The sequence below is a fragment of the Liolophura sinensis genome, chromosome 8, assembly GCF_032854445.1.
Source record: "Liolophura sinensis isolate JHLJ2023 chromosome 8, CUHK_Ljap_v2, whole genome shotgun sequence".
NCBI lineage: Eukaryota > Metazoa > Mollusca > Polyplacophora > Chitonida > Chitonidae > Liolophura > Liolophura sinensis.
In genome coordinates this window covers 42,315,452-42,333,944 of record NC_088302.1, presented here as the reverse complement: position 1 = coordinate 42,333,944, position 18,493 = coordinate 42,315,452, and the positions used below count along the sequence as shown (strand labels likewise).

General features: G+C 39.7%; 1 protein-coding gene across 1 annotated transcript in view; it reads left to right on the top strand.

Moving 5' to 3' along the window:
- The window catches only part of LOC135473556 (putative ammonium transporter 2), a 27,548-nt gene extending 13,970 nt beyond the window's left edge, over nucleotides 1–13,578 (top strand). Inside the window, 8 exon segments of the mRNA XM_064753411.1 lie at nucleotides 4,385–4,667; nucleotides 5,124–5,195; nucleotides 6,941–7,000; nucleotides 7,740–7,816; nucleotides 9,680–9,793; nucleotides 10,624–10,745; nucleotides 10,941–11,725; nucleotides 13,437–13,578. Coding sequence (XP_064609481.1) covers nucleotides 4,385–4,667; nucleotides 5,124–5,195; nucleotides 6,941–7,000; nucleotides 7,740–7,816; nucleotides 9,680–9,793; nucleotides 10,624–10,745; nucleotides 10,941–11,725; nucleotides 13,437–13,578 — 1,655 coding nt within the window.
- Nucleotides 13,579–18,493: the final 4,915 nt, after the last annotated feature.

The window sequence follows — 18,493 nt, the reverse complement described above, 5'->3', positions numbered from 1 at the left end:
CACTATAAAGCTTAAACCTTGTTGGCTGTACATTTATTGGTACCAGCAACGAACTCTCATGAACGAAAGCTGATTTTCGCAAAGTATGGCATGGCTGTACTCATCAGGAGGCTGGTTACACTCTTTCTCTGCCAGACTTCTATCACCCATAAACCTTACCCACCATTGTTCTGAGATCGGTTGGCCATGTCGCTTGCTTCGCTTCCATATCAAACGTTCTGAATCGGTGTGTTTACTGATCTGGAAATCAGACGTTTCACGTGCGTGTCTTCAACGTGTTCAAGTCTGGAACCAAACAAGCGTATTGATTTTAATTCCGGAATTAATTCTGGATTCTTAAATTTTTTTGCCCATGAGCTCTAGAGACTGTAAGGCCATAAATTAGACGGGCGTTATTGGCGTATTGCGCAACTGGAAACCGTGTGAACACCCTCAGCAGAATTCATGACACCTTCATGCCTTGTTAGATTGGACTGATCACTCTTCTTGTGCAGGTTTTTGCAAAGTCAGAATACAGGTTTGTATTCCAAAGATAAGCTTGTAAAACTGAATCCGTTCTCAGATCTAGCTCATAACATACAAATCAAAGCTCAGCCTTTGTAAGCCAATCATAAAAAACACACAAAAACTGAAAAGCGCAATATTTTTCAAGAAAGCCATTTTTGGTGTCAATGTTACTTGCCTTACCAATTTTAATGCCACTAAAATGAGTCATATTAAAGTCAAGTTGAAAACCTGTCATTGCAAAAAATAGTTTGTCAATTGATATTCCAGCAAATGCCTTCACCTCTCAAGTGTCTTAAGTTTTACAGTGATTACAGTTCCCCTTGAAAGCAAATATGGACAGAGTGTCCAGGATCCCTACCTCTCTACTTCATAATTGTGTCTAATTCTTCAGAAGCAGGTTCTACTGACTGTATGTTCCTTGCTCTGAATTAGATCGACACGTTCGATATAGGAACAGTTGCAATCAAAGCGTAACTGAGATACATACTTTGATCTCCAATAACTTACAAACTAACTTGGAACACTGTTTGAATACTGATCTATTTCATTCGCCTTTCCATCGTCACTGAAAATTTACTGACTGTCTCTCTTTGCATGGATCCGCCCCATTTGCCTGCTTTATATACTTTTCTAGTTCTTTAGTGGTTAGCTGTGAACGTTGGTTCTGTAATGGGTCTAGCGATTATTGTCGTGCATTTTTTCTGATGGTAGGTATACTGAAGGTATAGGTATACCCTATATTTTCTCCCCTAAATTTATCTGCCCACTGTTTCGTATTTTACACTGTATACGACATGGAGATATTTATCAGCAGTTATTAAAACAAAAACAGATCAAGTGGAATTATTGCCACAGTATATTCTATTTGCTCTGCAGATTTGTTGACCCACGTTTTGACGTTACCTGTGCTTCCTGATAGATGCGGGTATGGGCTTTGTGAATAGACAACTGTTAACGCAAGCGCTAAGGGAAGCCAGCTATAAAGTGACAGTCTACATCTGAAAATATGACTAATTACAGGAAATGGCTCAGATTCAGATGATAATGAGTTGGTCGGTGGAACTTCACCAGTGGATTTGATCAACATCTCTATCCAAAAGTAAATCAATATCGGAACGTCAGTTTGATAATAAAATCTGTGTGCCATTCTCTGAAAGGTATCAGCTTTTGATAAACACCATATGTAAGGTCAACATAATAAAACTGCATTTGGCCACTACGCTGGCAAGTTAACTACACAATGGGACATTGGCGTTCCCGTTTTGGGGCAAACCGGTAGTGTTTGGACAGCTACAGAATTATGCACGTTTTGATACCCACTGTATAGAAGGTGAATTCAAAGGTGAAGGCTTTAATCGCAAAATACGTGAATGAAACACAAAAACTGTGTGCTGTTATATAGAAAAACTAAATGCTCACCTAGGGTCTAACCATCGCACTTTCCAGGTAAATACGTGTGGAAGTTCCTCCCGAATGAAACAGCTTTCACAATATGGTTTCTAGAATCCGACCCGTGAAGAATCAATATGTAAAAAGAAATGTTGCATTGCATTGTAAAGGTTTTGCAGGTGTCAGAAAGTCATTATTACACGGCAACAAAATGTTTAGCTAGAGCTAAAGAGCGAAGTGAGTAGTTGCCATTATATTTCATCTTACTTTCTTCTGCCCAATATGAAAATTGTACCAACAGAAATTCCTTGAAATAATAAGACCCATTTTATAGTCAAGCGTAAAGTATCAGTTTTAGTGAATGGTCTCTTTATAGAACTCGGCATAAAAATAACTTTAACTGCCTCCATTAGCCGTTGACGGAAATATTTAGAACTGAATTACTCTGATCATTTTATGCCAATTACTTGTTATTTGGTGGCTGTTCAGTTCAATAGAGCTTGTCCCACATCTTCGGCCGTACAGGCGCAGAGCATTTTGATTATATTTCAGTAGGTAGTACGCCTTCCATTCACACAAGGCATCTTTCAAGCCCTAGTGGAAAATGGTTCACGGTATTTTAGGAAATTTCCTTGAAAGCCCAGATGGAAATGAACGTTCGTTGATTACTACTCGGACTTGGAAGTTTGATAACTTCTTAGGATATAGGAATTGATTATTGTCAACAGATATTGCAGTGGAAGATGATAAATCACCGTGGACGTGGATTTTTTTCGGGGAGGGGGGGGGGAGATATGAAACTTTCTTGATTTCTGTGGAAGTGGAAGATTATAAATCCGTGTTGATAAGAATGTAGGTTAATTTCTGTGGAAGTGGAAGTTAATGGATGTCTTTTATGTGGAAGCTGTATTTTGCCTGCTTGATGGGTGTTGTTCCGTTGTTCTGGCAGTCTGTCGGTTTAACCAGAGTATTTGATAATCCCCAAACCTGAGGCTGGAGCCAAAAACCTATCCCTCAAATCATGGGGAACTCTTTCTGAGGAGCAACTAGAGGAAAAGATAATATTTAATTAGAATAAGACAGGGACAGTAATGAGGGAGTATCAGCCAGTAATTACTATGTTTATAAGATAGTTACAGTTGGTAGTTATTATACTTACAAGGGCTATTAGTATGGATTTACAGCTAGCCTGTCCTTTCCCAGAACTCTTGGTTATCCTGTAAAATATTTGTCCATTTAGTATCAAAATTATTTTTGTCTTGAGCCAGACTCCTTTATAACAATTGTCTGACTTCATACCACATTGACTACGTCTTCAGAATGTTTCGGTTTATAGTACTTTATTGCTAGGGCGTAGAACGTTCCTGTTTTGACCACAGTGCTTGTACATCCCGTGATGTTTATATACTGCAAAACAATATCCGTTAAAACATGTCAAAAACGAATATATTAAAAAAAAAGCTAATTGGCATTATCTCTGTTTTAAGCATGTATAAAACGGAGAAGCATAAATACCCCTGTGGCACCATGGGCCAAATTTACCTCCCTTTATTAAATATGAACCTGAAATTAGCAGTGCCCTGTGGAAATCCGTGCTTGTGTTTGTGGTGTGTTCATTGTGAGTTTTGATCAGTAGCAAACGCTAATAGGTATACGGTGGACTTGATTAAAGTAAGTCTGTCTACATCGAAGATCAGAACGGCTGCTAGGTATAAACCCCTAGGCAAAGGCTTGGTTTTTGGGGTGACTTGATTGGCAATTTACTTATTTATTTATCTATTAGGCTGATGTTACACATTGTTCTCAAGGCTGTTTTACTCATGTGACGGTGGTAAAGTTCCTGAACGGAGGAAAACACCAGATACCTGCTTGAAAAATCTTCTTGAGCAAAGACAGAGTCGAAAGCTGGACTCGAATCCACCACCTCACTGATCAAGAGCTTATCATCTTTCATGAAAAAAAGCTTAGCCGACTTGGTCAGTGGCATCCTGACAGTTTTGATTTTAAAACACATATTTGTGCAAACTGTATAAAATAAGGACGTCTAAGTCTCAAGAGTCTGTAATATTTGTTTATATCATATTTATCCAATTAAGTTAATCAGTACATAACCATGTCACATGCAGATGTGTAATATTGAGGTTCGTTTCGTCCTGTCACTAATGTAAATTAAACACCTTCACCCTCACCAATTTTGAAAGTTTGAGCTACGTCCCGAAAGTAGAGTGAAATACAGGAGATTACATGGATTTGAACCGATTTGGGCCCCCAACGTTGAATAGCTAGTCCATTTGTTTTATCCACTAATTCAGAGAGTAGCCTTTCCTCTACATGTTATATTATGTATTGCATTTCGACAAAAGATGTAATCGGCACTTTTTGTTACTTTCTACCAATTATATGGCTAAACAAAAAGAGAAAAAGATTTCTTTCATTTGCACAGTAGTCGCACTTTCTTTGATTTCCCTCTTATTTGGAACTGTTTTAGGTGGGATGGCGGAAAGAACGAAACTCGAGTCCTACATTTTCTTCTCTATGTTCAACACGTTTGTCTTCTGTTTTCCTGCTCACTGGATGTGGGGGACGAAAGGCTGGCTACAGGACATGGGCGCTGTCGACATTGCCGGCGCTGGACCAGTCCATTTAGTCGGAGGAGTGACAGCGTTTGTAGCAACGTTGATGTTAAAACCCCGACACAACAGATACAAGTCCAAAAATCCTCCAGAAATGGGTTCTCCAACGAACGCTATTTTGGGAATGTTCATGCTATGGCAAGTGCTTTTTAATGGATAAATAAACGGCATTTGATGTCAAGGGTAAATGAACGTCATTTGGTGTCAAGGATAAATGAATATCATTTGATGTTATGGGTAAATGAACGTCATTTGGTGTTATGGGTAAATGAACGTCATTTGGTATCATTGATACATAACGTTCTGTTGCTTACTTCATGATTACTGACATTCTGACTTTTACATTGTGTAACTTGGAAAGTTGGATGTAAAAGACATTGTATCATATGAACTATCGTCATCGCACTAAAGTAAATTTATCACCCGGACCTACTCTATCCTTTCTTGACGCCGTATTGTAAGAGAATGTTCTTTTGTGCACCATGACAATTTATCTGTGCAGTGGTCAGTTTATTTGAAACTGAAGTTAATCATAGATTAAACGTGCCATTGTTTAACAGTGAAATCACAGACTGATGGTGAATTTGTTTGTAGGTGGGGATGGCTTGGGTTCAATTGTGGCAGCACGTTTGGAATATCCGGTCAGAAGTGGAAACTCGCCGCCAGGTATTTCCCCAGGACTTTACCATAGTTTATGTTTATATTTAAGCGAAGTAACCAAAACAAGGTTTAGTCCAGTAGTATTAGAGCATTGAAAGGTCCATGTATGTATTTTACATAATATCATGCCATAAATAAAGAAAAAAATATAAAAGTATCTCAGTTAGATATTTATTGCAACTGTTCATGTAAACATAGAGGTGATATTTGACCTGCATCTGTGTATAGTTAGAGATACAGGACTCATCATAACTCAACCGGTCGTCAGTCCCAATCGTTGATCGCTATCCAACTTTTTATTGAACCTTTGCACACGTAAACGACTGGAACACGACAGTCGAGTCGTGTTGTTATTTTGCACACACAAGCGGTTAGGACTCGACGCAGCGGTAGGTTGAGCAAAGCCGAGTCTGAAGCTCTTCTGTATTCCGAGTTAAACACTTTGTCCTCAACCCCAGCATCAATGTAAATGGATGGACAACATGAAACATGATATGACCTCAATATTATCGAAGTGGGATTAAACCATGATCGTTCATTCATTTATTCTAAACATGTTTAAAACCGTAACTTCAGTAACCAGTGTGTGGTTTTGTTTATTTGCTCTCCAGGTGTTAATCAATGTTAACATACTGAAACTATTTTTTCCGGCGAGTGTTTCGCGTATTGCACAATGCCTCTAAACAACAGCCGGTGTATGAGGGAGCCACACACTGCTTATCTCTCCTGGTTTTAAATAAGTTCAGATCGTACCGATGAGACACGAGAGAGAGAGAGAAGCTTTGGAAATGTGCATATTACCCTGCACCCTGGGATGTAGAATCAACGCACTTAAGCCTTTCATAATGTCGCTTATCTAGAAACTAGTTTTCTACCATATCTCAATACAAGCTCAATATAATCCTTATAAATAAGCAAATATACACAATATATATATATAAATTTATTAATATTTACCATTGACATAATTGTGTGCTAAGAAATAGCATGCACAAGCGTGCAGATCTCGTTTTTTATGTATAAATTATTACGTAGAACAGTCATGTAGTTTATAGTCTTAATTCTGTATGTTCTACATATCCCACGTGACTGGAGTGTCATATTAATGGGCTGGTTGTTCTCCTTTTGTAAAATAGAGTGAAATCCAGATTTGTATATTTTCTACCAAATATCAAATATGGGTATTCTTAACCATAATTTTACTTTTCATCGGATCGGTTCTAAACTGATAGCTTCCGAGTGCGTGTTTTTTCTCGCAGACATATGTAAATTGCAAAAGATTTTGAATTTGCTGTCGCGTCATATGCATCATTACAATACATATCTGACAAAGCCAAATTACCATCTTCTAAATAAAAATTCTATTCAAGAAATCGAGATTATTTCTGATCCCAAAGAAATGTCCCTCGAAACTAAAACATGCGCGAAATATAGAACTCTTTGGCAAACAATATCGTTATCGTGAAAGTATGTTATCACCATTCGCTTGAGGTGTTTAATCTCTGTTCCACGCCTGCTAAGCCGTAGCATAATAGACCTCCGATCTGTTATGTTACGGCTTACTAGGCATGGAATCGAGATGAAACACTTTAAGCTCAAGTAATAATCTTTACTCATCAAGTGACTTTCCTGGAATCCAAAAGGTCCTTTTGAAGAAAATGAATAGCAAACTGTGTTCATCACGTTTGTAACGGTTTTTCTGTGCGAGAATTTCTTAGCATTGAAGAGCTTCTTTATTTGTGTGTTTTCAGATCCGCTGTCTCCACGCTATGTGCATCCATGGGCGGTGGTTTTGTAGGCATTCTCCTCAGGTGAGTCGAATTTAAAGCTTAAAATATACGGTCTGAGTATACCAATGGGACTTAAGCTTCTCAGTTGGATGGCACTAAATTACCATTAGTTCACCACAAGTTCACTACCCAACCCGTCAATAGCCGGCCTCTAGCATCCCATTACGGATCACCTATCTTTCATCCACTTAGGGTGTTATTACTGTTGTCAATGCCTATGGTGACAAACGGCTAATATGCCCGGTGCTCGCTACTTTGTTACCAGCAGAAGGAGTTTGACCTGCAATTATGTTTTTTATAGAGTTAAATTTGAACAAAACAGGCATTCTCTGTTATTTTTTGATTTGGCTAATCTTAACTTTAATATGCATCTAAAATCTTTCCTCACATCTAAGTAATGCAATCAAATTTGTTCCAAAAATATGATATACTTGGGCCGTACGTGGGAAGGTCTGTCACCAACCGTCCGATGGTCGTGGGTTTTCCCCGGGCTCTGCCCGATTTCCTCCCACCATAATGCTGGCCGCCGTCGTATAGGTGAAATATTCTTGTTTTACGGCGTAAAACACCAATCAAATAAATAAATAAATAAATGATACATATGGTGCAGAAGAGACATGTAGCCGGGTCACAGACAGACCTTCGATTGCTATCTTTGAAGATATTTGTGTATATCAGAAGTAACTGACTTTACTTTAATTTGGTTACCACTAACACCAACTAACAAAGACCAATTGAGTATAAATTATCACTGTTGCAGCTACATTCTGAAGAAGCGCAGATTTGATGTGGCCTATATGATTAATGGCGTACTGGGGTCTTTGGTCGGCATCACGGGTAAGCCAGGAATAACACAGTGTGAATGGGGCCACACGTTGTCATCATGGGAACGCTTGACACGGGTTATATGGTTTATTGGGGTAATAGTGGGCATCACAGGTGGATTTGGAACGGTCAGTAAACCTGATGTAACTCCAAGATCGTCCCAGGCTTGCCATGGCTTGGGGCTAGGCAAATTATATGTAGCTGGTTTTCAGTGTGGCGATAAAGCAGAGTACTGTAGCAACGCCAACAAATATTATTTGATTAATATTTCGGTTTTATTTAAATCACTTTCAAACCTCACGAAATGTTGACTCATGAATCGCTTTGCGTCATTTGCTGGAGTTGCCACAGTACTTTTTGAGGTTATTTTAGTGGGAATGGAGATAACAATGAATAAACATATCGGCATTCACGACATGTCTGGGGGATTAAATGTGTCCTGTTCGTTAGCCTGTAGACGTGCCTTCGGTGACAAAAGCTTCAGATTAATTCATATGAGAGGAATCCTGTATGTGTAAAACGCGAAGAGGACATGATTTGAGAACTACACAACTATTGAGCAGTTGTCAACGATATTGAAGCAGTCTCTCTCATGGTCCAGTATTTAACGATAAGAATACACTTCTGTTCCCACTTAGATATTCTTTCATGCATGAATTTATTTTCACTTAAACCACACTGGGTGATATCAGAGATAGGTCTGCACGAATGAAATATGTATATATAATACGTATCATGTACAGTGCATCATAAGACAATATTCAGCTGGCGAATAATGTATATGTATTATCAGTAATACAGTTTGTTAGAGTTTGCCGGTCTGCTTATTTTAGATAGTCGCCTATATTCAGCTCTCTGTAGAATCAGTCGTACTCGTACCCAAAATTGCCCTTTACCAGTGTCACGTATCCATCTGAGCTCTGCACATTGATGAGTTGGACGTCCATACTATTGTAAAGAAATTGCAGTTAAAATACTTTTTCTATTTGATAATGTTAAACTCCATAAGCTCAATTTCGACAGCAGGAATGCATTGCCTCGTGTGACGTCATAATTATTTAAAAAAAAAAAACAAATTGTATGCTGGACCGTGAGTGTGGAGACTATTTTGTTTTACAATGGCTGCACCAATCAGCGGTTAGAACAAATTCCATCCAATAACACCGCCTATACTACTGTCTCTGTGAATAACTAGATTGCGTTAATTTTCTGATATCTATCCTTAAAACTATACTGCCGTGAGATCATATGCTACAAGTGATAAAGTAAAATTAATTTATTAAGGTTTTATTATATTAAAACGTGCGAACGATTTCAAATATAGCAGTGTCAGAAACAAGGTTTACGATAACCTTGGCAGCAGTTCAGGTAACTGGTGTTAAACTCCTTAAAAACATGTTGAACTCCGCTCAATACCCAGCATGCCACTGGTATTTGAATAATTTTGACGTCACCCGAGGCAACTGGTTCTTGCCGTCGAAAGAGCTTATGAACATTAACATTATAAGTTAGAAAAAGTGTTCTTACTTCATTTCCCTAGCAAGAATATGATCTTTAAACATATCCATATTTAGAGCTTGTGTTGTTACGTTTCACTGACTGAAGGCAATTTTGGTTCCGAGTATGACTGATTTTACAGACAGGATATAGGCGACTCTCTAAAAGAAATAGACTATAACAGAGGTTATTGCCATGTGTGAAAGTTGTTGTAATTTCTTCTGCTTGATTTGTCTCATAACATATAACAGCGTGATATAAAATGACCAGTATCTCTTGATAGCGTAAAATATAACACCTCGCTTCTCAGATTGTCCAAATGTTTAAAATCAGTATCCAAATGAAATTTATGAGATATCCTTAATACAATCCTTACAGCTTTCTGTGCGCTTGCGCAGCCGTGGGAGGGAATAGTAATCGGATCAATCGGAGCACTCATCACAAACATTGGGGTGGAACTGTTGGATAGGATGAAAGTGGATGATCCAGTTGGTAAGTGCTCCCTGGCCCACGCGACGCTAAGAAATGCCCTTTGTGTAACAGTTTACCTATATTCACGTGCAGGTAAACGCTGGATTTGCGCAATTACAGATCAACCTGCCGATGTTTTGGGTTTCCCCGGGCTCTGCCCAGTTTCCTCTGACCATCATGCTGGCCTGTAAGTGAAATATTCTTGAGTACGGCGTAAAATACCAATCAAAGAGATAAATAAAATGCCCAATTGCAATTGTTTCTATCAATGTTTTTATTGTCCACTCATTATTCTTTATATTGATATCACATCAAGGAAAGCAACTATGACCTGTAGAACGTGTTACCATTAAGCCAATCACCAGCTGGTTATAGAGATTTTCATTCTACACTTGTACTGTTCTATGTCAGTCGACGGAATGGCGTACCGTTTTCCGCGCAATGATAACTCAGTTCAAACACGGATTGACCATTGTTCTCGTGTAATACATCCATACAGTGTACTATGTTACCAGTTTGCAAACAAACCATTCATGGCAAAGGGGGGAATAGACAACAGGTTACAACAGCTTCGACCTGAATTACTATAAGCGGGAATGGTTAGCAATTCTTTTTAACAGTCTGATTCAATATTTGGACTGACAGCGGTGGTACTTTTTATTGTGTTTACATCTGTTGAAAAGAATTATAAAGTGCTTTTTTCAGATGGACGTACTAATATTTCATTTATTTATATAAGAGTATTTCATCTTTACGAAGGTGGCAAGCATTATGGTGGGAGGAAACGGGACAGAGCATACTAACATTGCACAAGTGTTTAACGACATGTCATATAACATTGCACATTTCAGGTTGCGTAGGTACTCACGCTTTGTCCGGAATGTGGAGTCTCTTGGCTGTGGGACTTTTCGCTAGAAAAGATATGTTAGGAGAGGCCTTAGCCATCAGCACCGAACACGCTGGATTGTTTCAGGTATTATGACACATTTGCCCTCTGGTTCTAATGTATATACTTTCATCCATAAATCCAAACTCAAACCAAATAACAATAACACTAGCTGTATGACATTTATTTGCTTTACAAAGTGCACTTTCTCAGGCGAGAGTTAACCATGACCATAATGTACTTTTCTTTGCTTGTAAACCGTTTTTATTTTGCGTATTCCAGGGAGGTGGGTTTTACTTGCTGGGTGTGCAGGCCCTAACGGTGGTTAGCCTGACTGGCTGGACCCTGGTCACATCTTTCGTCATTCTGAAGCTAATTGATCTCACCCTTGGGCTGAGGATCCCTTTACACCAGGAACTGCTGGGGGCCGATATCGTGGAACACGGCATTGGGGAGGGCATTTACGACCGATCCACCGGGCGCTTGATCAAGCTCACCGACGATGGTGAAGAGGAAGAGATGATGGTAAACAGGTTCTTGGGGTCACGGCGGAGGAGAATGTCACTAGGGAAGAGGCAGAGCCGAAAACGGTGCCAGTTCCCAACGGATGATGAGGACATAGAAGACGGCGATGTGCAACATGAGGATGCCATCAACGGAAACGCGTCGCCAAGCTATTCTCCATCCAAACTGAAACATACTGTGTCCTGTTGTGACTGTTTTTTCGCCAACTTATGCCGAGAAAGTCGAGTATCTCTTCCCTTCAGGACTTCAAAAAATAGTACAAAGCATTCCAAAAGCGCGGAACGGCGTTCCGAGGATATTAGCACTATCCATTCACCTTCAACATTGAAGGAACTCAAAAGGACGGAATACTTGCAAGTTAAGTATGGCATGGAAAACAGTTCCACAAATGGACATATCAGTAATGGATATGCCAATGTCGGCTACGGTTTTAGCAGAGAACCATCGACCGAATTCCATATAAACATAGAACAGCCGTCAAATGGATCTGACCATGTGTCACATTCAAAATGCCCTGATGTGACCCCAGATTTTGAAATGACGTATATTTGACCGCTGGGGAATGTGGATCCCAGGATACTAGGCTTGTTTAAGGCAGGGAAACTGTAGTTCACCAACTGTGCTCTTTACACTCAAGACTAGAATTTATGCAGCTGTATAGTATGTTTTTGTACCAACTTTCTAGCGATAGTGTTACATTCTGTCCAAGCACATAGTTTAAAGTGGTTACGGTCTTTGTCCACCAAGTCCTAGAATTTCAATACTATAATTTATTTTGTACGTTTTTACAGTTGTGAAAAGGTTAAAGAATGTTTGGATGTCAGCAACCATGTATTTAAATACGTAATCCCACAAGAGGTCTCGTCTTATGTTGCGTTCAAACGGTGGGATTTGTCATATCAAATCGTCAGATTCAACCCCTAGTGCAAGGCTAGGAAACACAGGAGGGACTGTATTTCATAGCTGCGTTCAGTGCGATTTATTGAATTCTATAAACCGCATGAAATATAGTTTGTCCTGTTTTTATTTGACGTCCAATTCGGCAAATCTAATCGAAATCTATATAACCAAGTCTGGTCTGTTTGTGCGTTTACATTTATGAGAGGTCATCAGGCTGTCATGTCCTAGAGTTTTAGGTTATTTAAAAGTTCGTCTGTGATAAGAAGCACTTGTTATAAAGCATGAATTGTCGAGTAGAGAAGAAGAGTTTGTTTCTGTTTCTTCTTTCATCAAGTAATCACGTTGTGTTAGTAACCTTGAAGGCAATCTGAAAGCCCTAGAATGAAGTATTTATCAGATGAAAGATTAACGGTTCAGGTGAATAGTTTGATTTATCTTTTTTGGAATTTTTTCTAACCAAGAAAAATGCATTAATAACATAAGATTCCACGGTGGTCCCCGGAACCCACCAGATATATTAATGATATCTGGGCAATATTTTTGGATTGAAATGGTTTGTTTCAACGTCATTTTGAATGCATCATAGCTCTAAATGTAGGAGCTGGTTGAATGATGAAATGTAACAATATGAGTGTGTAAAGTCGAAAAGGGTTGAGGTGTCGTCACTGGCTCCAATAGTTGATATAACTTTCCGAGAAGGTTATATTTCTAGTGAACCTATTTTACAATAAGAAATATACTGAAAAAAATATAAACGTAACGCTTTTTTGTTTTTGCAACATTTCACAAGATAATAGTGAGATTTATGTCAATCTAGTACCAGTGTACATTTCAGTCTCTAAAACCAAAGCGTTGTCGATTTCAAGCCTATTCACCATTTTGACCTGTCAGACAGGTGTGGCCCTATCTGTAATATTCAATGATCTGTAAGGTCTACGCTGACACTCCTTACCTGTACAATACAAAAGGCAAAGATGCCACAAAGGCCAACGAGAGCTCGCCATTGGCATGCTCGACACTGGCATGGCCCATTGGGCTATCGCCAGGGCCCTTAACATTAATGTGTCAACGATTAGTCGTCACAGAAGACGTCATGAAAAATTCGGCACGACAGCTAACCACTCGCATGCCCGACGATCGCGTGTAACGACCCCTGGCCAAGACCGCAATAATCGCCTCCTCCAACTCCTCGACCGTTTCAGGTCATCCAAGGCCAAAAACTAAAGTCGGGCTCCATAATAACCAGATTTCCGCTGAAACGGTTCGAAATCGCCTCAGAGAAGCGAGTCTGTAGACCACGCCAGAGTGTGGGCGAACACTCATGTTCGTTGGCCTTTAGCATCCTGTTTTCAGCTGTACAGAACCAGCTGCACAGAACCAGCTGTACAGAACCAGCTGCACAGAACCAGCTGTACAGAACCAGCTGTACAGAACCAGCTGTACAGAACCAGCTGCACAGAACGGATGGGAGGCAGCAGGTTTGGCGGCGGACTGATGAGCATTATGCTGTCGCTGCCATCGTTCATAGGGTGCAGCGCGGTGGCTGTAAGGGTATTTCTGTGGGAGGGGATAAGGAAACACTTGTCCTGCCTTTCCAGCAATTAAATATAAATTAAGTAGTTTGTTTTTGCTTCTCAAAGTTCACTGTTTTAGGTATTCTCCTTTGCCTTTTTCGGGAAGGCGTTTTCAATTTTAACTTACACGTCGTGGTATCAACGACTTTTTACCTGAACTGTCTTTAAAGGTAGAAGTGACAATAATTGGATTTTCATATCTCTAAAGACAGTTACATTGTGATCAGAGAGTTAAGAAAGGAAGCCGTCCGCAATGTGTTATTACAAGTCAGTATTTCATATACACCCGATGAACATAAAGTCAGTACATGTATGCTACATGTTACGAAAGTTGTGGCTAACATACATATGTAATTTTTTTCCTTTTTTTCTATCTAATGTGTGGTATGACCTGAATTTGTTAATAAACAAGGACATATGTTCCACTGTTGTTTTTATACCCTTCTTGGTTTGTTTTTTGTTGTGTGGTTATACCATATTGATGGTTGCCAGTTCACTTGTTTGCTCGATATTATGATTATCTATGATCACACGACTAAAACAGCAAGCCCTCCAACAAGCATAGAATTGATCCCAAGACCATTGGTGCCTGGCATATCCTAGGGTTTCAATGAAGGAAAAAACAGCATTATAAATATAACACCTTAGATTGAAATAAACCCGAATCTCCTTTATGGAATGGATGCTGTCACTAGCCCCCATTCGCAAGCCATCGTTTATGTTTGCTATAGCTTATTCCTTGGACAGGAGATCCACGATCTACAACCCGATGGCGTGGGAAACTCTTCACCTCATAAAGGCCTATTTTTCCCTACATATTACTGTCACATAATGCAAAATTTGAATAGGATATCCGATTTTAATTGTCACAGTTTTATGACGAATAGATCCTGAAGGGTATGCATTACTTTCAGTGATTGTTAGTGTCCGCGTCTTCCTCTCCAAATCATTTGCAAAAAACACTTTCCGTTCTAGCCGTCGCCCTGTCGCAGATAAACTGCGTTTACGCCTGTATTGATACAACCTTCACAGATCGACTATCCGGTGTCTTGATGCCTTTAGTTTGCATTTGTGTGTCACTTTCTCAGTCTGGACTGCTTCTTATATGAGTAATGGGATAGTAAACAGGGCGTTCAATCAATCAAGACTCTCAACAAGGTCCGAATGTCAAACTGTAGTTCACAAATTAAGTGTGTACAGACATCACCGCTATCGTTATGATATTCACTGATGTTGCTATACCTATAAAATGTATCTCAATCTTTTCCTTGGTGAACCAGGAGCCTCTCACCAATGCGATCGATATGAGTTCAAGACTAGGTCACGCTGGCTTCCTCTCCCCCTGTATGTGGGAAGGTCTGCCATCAACCTAATGATGGTGATGGGTTTCTTCGGGCTCTGTCCAGTGTCCTTACTCCATAATGTTGGCCGCCGTCTTGAGTACAGCATGAAACACCAGTCAAATCATCTCTTTCCATAATATAACTGTCATAAATGAATTTAGTAGCATATGAAGTACGAAAGCCACGCGTCCTTTCGTCCTTTCTACTTACTATTTATGCCAGCAATTAGTGCAAAAGGACGAGGCAAAAGTGCAAGGCAAAACTACAAACAAGGACCAGGCAAAAGTACGAAAGTGCAAATTGAAACAACGAGATTGTGAAATATCGCCCTTTTGTACTTTCGCCACGTCCTTTCGTACTTTCCTTTGGTTCTTTTGTTCTTGCGTCCTTTTGTTCTTTTGACTTTTCATTCATATAAAACATACGAAAGAGCGAAACAACGGAAGGACGAAAGGACGAGTCTCCAACAAACTTCCCACTTTTCTACTTTTGCCTTCCAGGTTAAAATCTGTGTATTTTAAAGTGTATAGTCTTTTTTTCGCTACCAGCTGGTAGTTAGTATATACAGCCTATATAATTCCCAAATATGACATAATCCCCGATTATTCATGCAGGGTGAGAGCAGGGAAATCATCTTACTTATATCTTTTCGATTTTCGATTGGTTTATTGCTAATTACTCTTAAACCTGGCAGTCAAAAGTTGCTTCAGCTTTTTTAGGTGAGTCTCACGAAAAACTACGCAGCACAATTGTCCAGTCCTTAATTGTCTCCTTGATTATATATTGGAAGAATAATTATTTTCCATCCAGTTTGCATGATTATGACAAATGAGCTAATGCACAACCTAGACACGCTTGATTCCGTCAGTCAGACAGCTGCCATTACCGCCTCACGGATATCAGATACACTATTCTCTCTGGGCTCCTTTATCTCAGTTTTGATCGCAATAACACAGTTAACAAGTTCAATAGCTTCGGTCTCAAGGTATGCTTTTATTATAACGTGACAAACACCGCAGCTCATTACGCCTTTCCGAAACAGAAATAACATAGTTACATCATTCAACTTGATCTGTATAATATGCAATCCACTGTATCTAGCGGACAGTTGATCTCCTCAAACAGGTACAAACAGTAAAAGCCTATTTTCAGTTGTTAATGCCCAAGCTAGACCTTCCTGGTGTGATTATTTTAAGTGTTTACAAGCTACTTCCCATGTCGTAGACGCTCCCCAGAATTAGATTCATGTTTCATACTTAATAATGAGTTAGTGCTGTTCTTTTCGAACACAAAACTCTCATCAGTCAGATTCGCTGGCTTAGTCTCTTGTCGTACACAGGAAAATCTGCAATTAGCCTGGCAATCTCATTCAGTTATTATCTCTAACAGCATGAGTAGCAAAGACCTGATACTCGTTACCATCATCTCAACTACATGGGCCAGGACATTCATGTATGCAGTTGTTTATTTTTTGACTGGTGCTTTACGCCGTACTGAAGAATATCTCCCTTATATGTGGTGGGCGGGGACCGGGCACAGCCCAGGGGTCACCCAAGACCATCCGGAGGTTGCTGGATGATATTCTCATCTACGATCGGAGAGGAATCCAGCAAGAACTGGACTTGTACTCATGGCACTGGTAAGCGTTTCCTGAGTCACTGTACTGTATGATGATAATATGCTCAGCCCAAGGGCTCCATGCTGTCTACATCCCTGATTCTGATGACACTCCTGTCATTCCCGATGGATGCTAGCGTGTAGACTGCGTAATTTCCACCACATGTACGACTTCAGTTAATCCAGTTACATCTAATAAATTGCAATTAACGTCACTGCATTTTTGCCAGTTCTGTTTATCGCATGTGCTAAAGGCAGTGTAAGTTACTGCTACTTCAGCATTTGCATGAACAGTAAAAGTAAAACACTAACTAAGATAAATTAACAAAGGTTACAGATGACCATTTGAGATAAGGAAAGTCACTGACTTGATACCAGCTGGTTCCTCAGTCTTAGGAACCAGCTGGCATCAAGTCAACGTCCCCCAGTAGGTTCCTACCTGGCTTTTTCATATTGTTTTAATCGAGATGAGCTCATACGTATAATGGAGTATTGGTTTTGAAGTCTTCAATGAGCACCACTTACCTTAAGTTAAACTAATCTTTTTCTAAGATACAAGTTTCAGACCTACCTGTCAAACATGCATGCATATAAACAACGGACTTCAGAGCTTGCATTGTTTACGCTTAGCCTGTGCTGCGATGTGGAGAGTCGAACGACGATTCTCTCAGGATTACAACATTTCAGCTGATCACATCAAGTTTGCATTATGAAATCAACAAGCATTGTTACACACATAAATTGGGTAAACAGGTAAGCAGCAATTGGTACTATAGCCTGAGAGACAAGCACTACACTGGGATTGGTATAACATATATATTAAGAGGGATTAGTACTAGCTGAGACGACAGACGTTAATTACAGTAACTTTCAAGAAAGGAAACATCCACCGTTATTACAACGTTAAAACAGGATTGGCTAATTTCAAGTTTTACAGGCACACCTAAACATGGATTCACCTGAAGTTTTAACCTGGCTTCGTAAAGTTTTATTTTCAGATTCCGGCGTTATCGTTATTGCGATTATCGGCTGAGAGGTGGTTCAGAGCTTGTCTCGGGTGATTCTGGGGAATTAGAATGGTGATAAGCTTGAAAAGCCCGTTGTAAACCGATCGGCCGCTTTGCACTAACATATAGGTTCATCTGGTGTTATAATTGCAGTTGAAGAGACGCCATTAGCGCCTAGCAGCTTGTTCTCTCGTCGAGCCAGCGATGAAATTACCATGTATTGTCAGGTGAATGCCGCGCAGGTCGCGTCGTCGGCAACACACTTTATCTCCCTATTGACTCAATAGGATTGTCGGTGAAAACAATCATACACTTATTAATTTCTGTCACCTTTATTGCTTTCAGTTGCAGCAATCTTTCCGTTTGCGCCTTGGACAGCCCAGCGCTCATGAAAGCATGTCATCTACTCGTCATCTCTACCGTACAGAGCTGGCCGTTGGGCACAATATCCAGCTGGGGATTGTAACGTTTTCTTTTGTATTAACTCTTTTAGAGATGAAGTAGGCCTTCACTGAGTATGGATTATCCGTGATAACCGTCCCGTCTGTTGGCGTATCAGCAACGGTTTCGAAGGCGAGGAATAAATAATTTATCAACCAAATAATCATATAGCAAATGATCCGGAAAGGATACAGTTACCGTCAACACAATTCAAAGGTGGATTCATGGTGTATTATAAACAGAGGAATTTTTAACTTTGGAGGTAGGGCTACCGCTATAAAGTTATTGCCTTAGTAGTTTTTATTACAGTATCGGTATTTTTATTGATCATTTCAGAGGGAGAGTGATGAGAATAAAAGGCTAAACGGGGCCAGTTAATATTAAGTGATAACTCATCCAGCAGGCCCAACATAGCTTTTAACTTATGA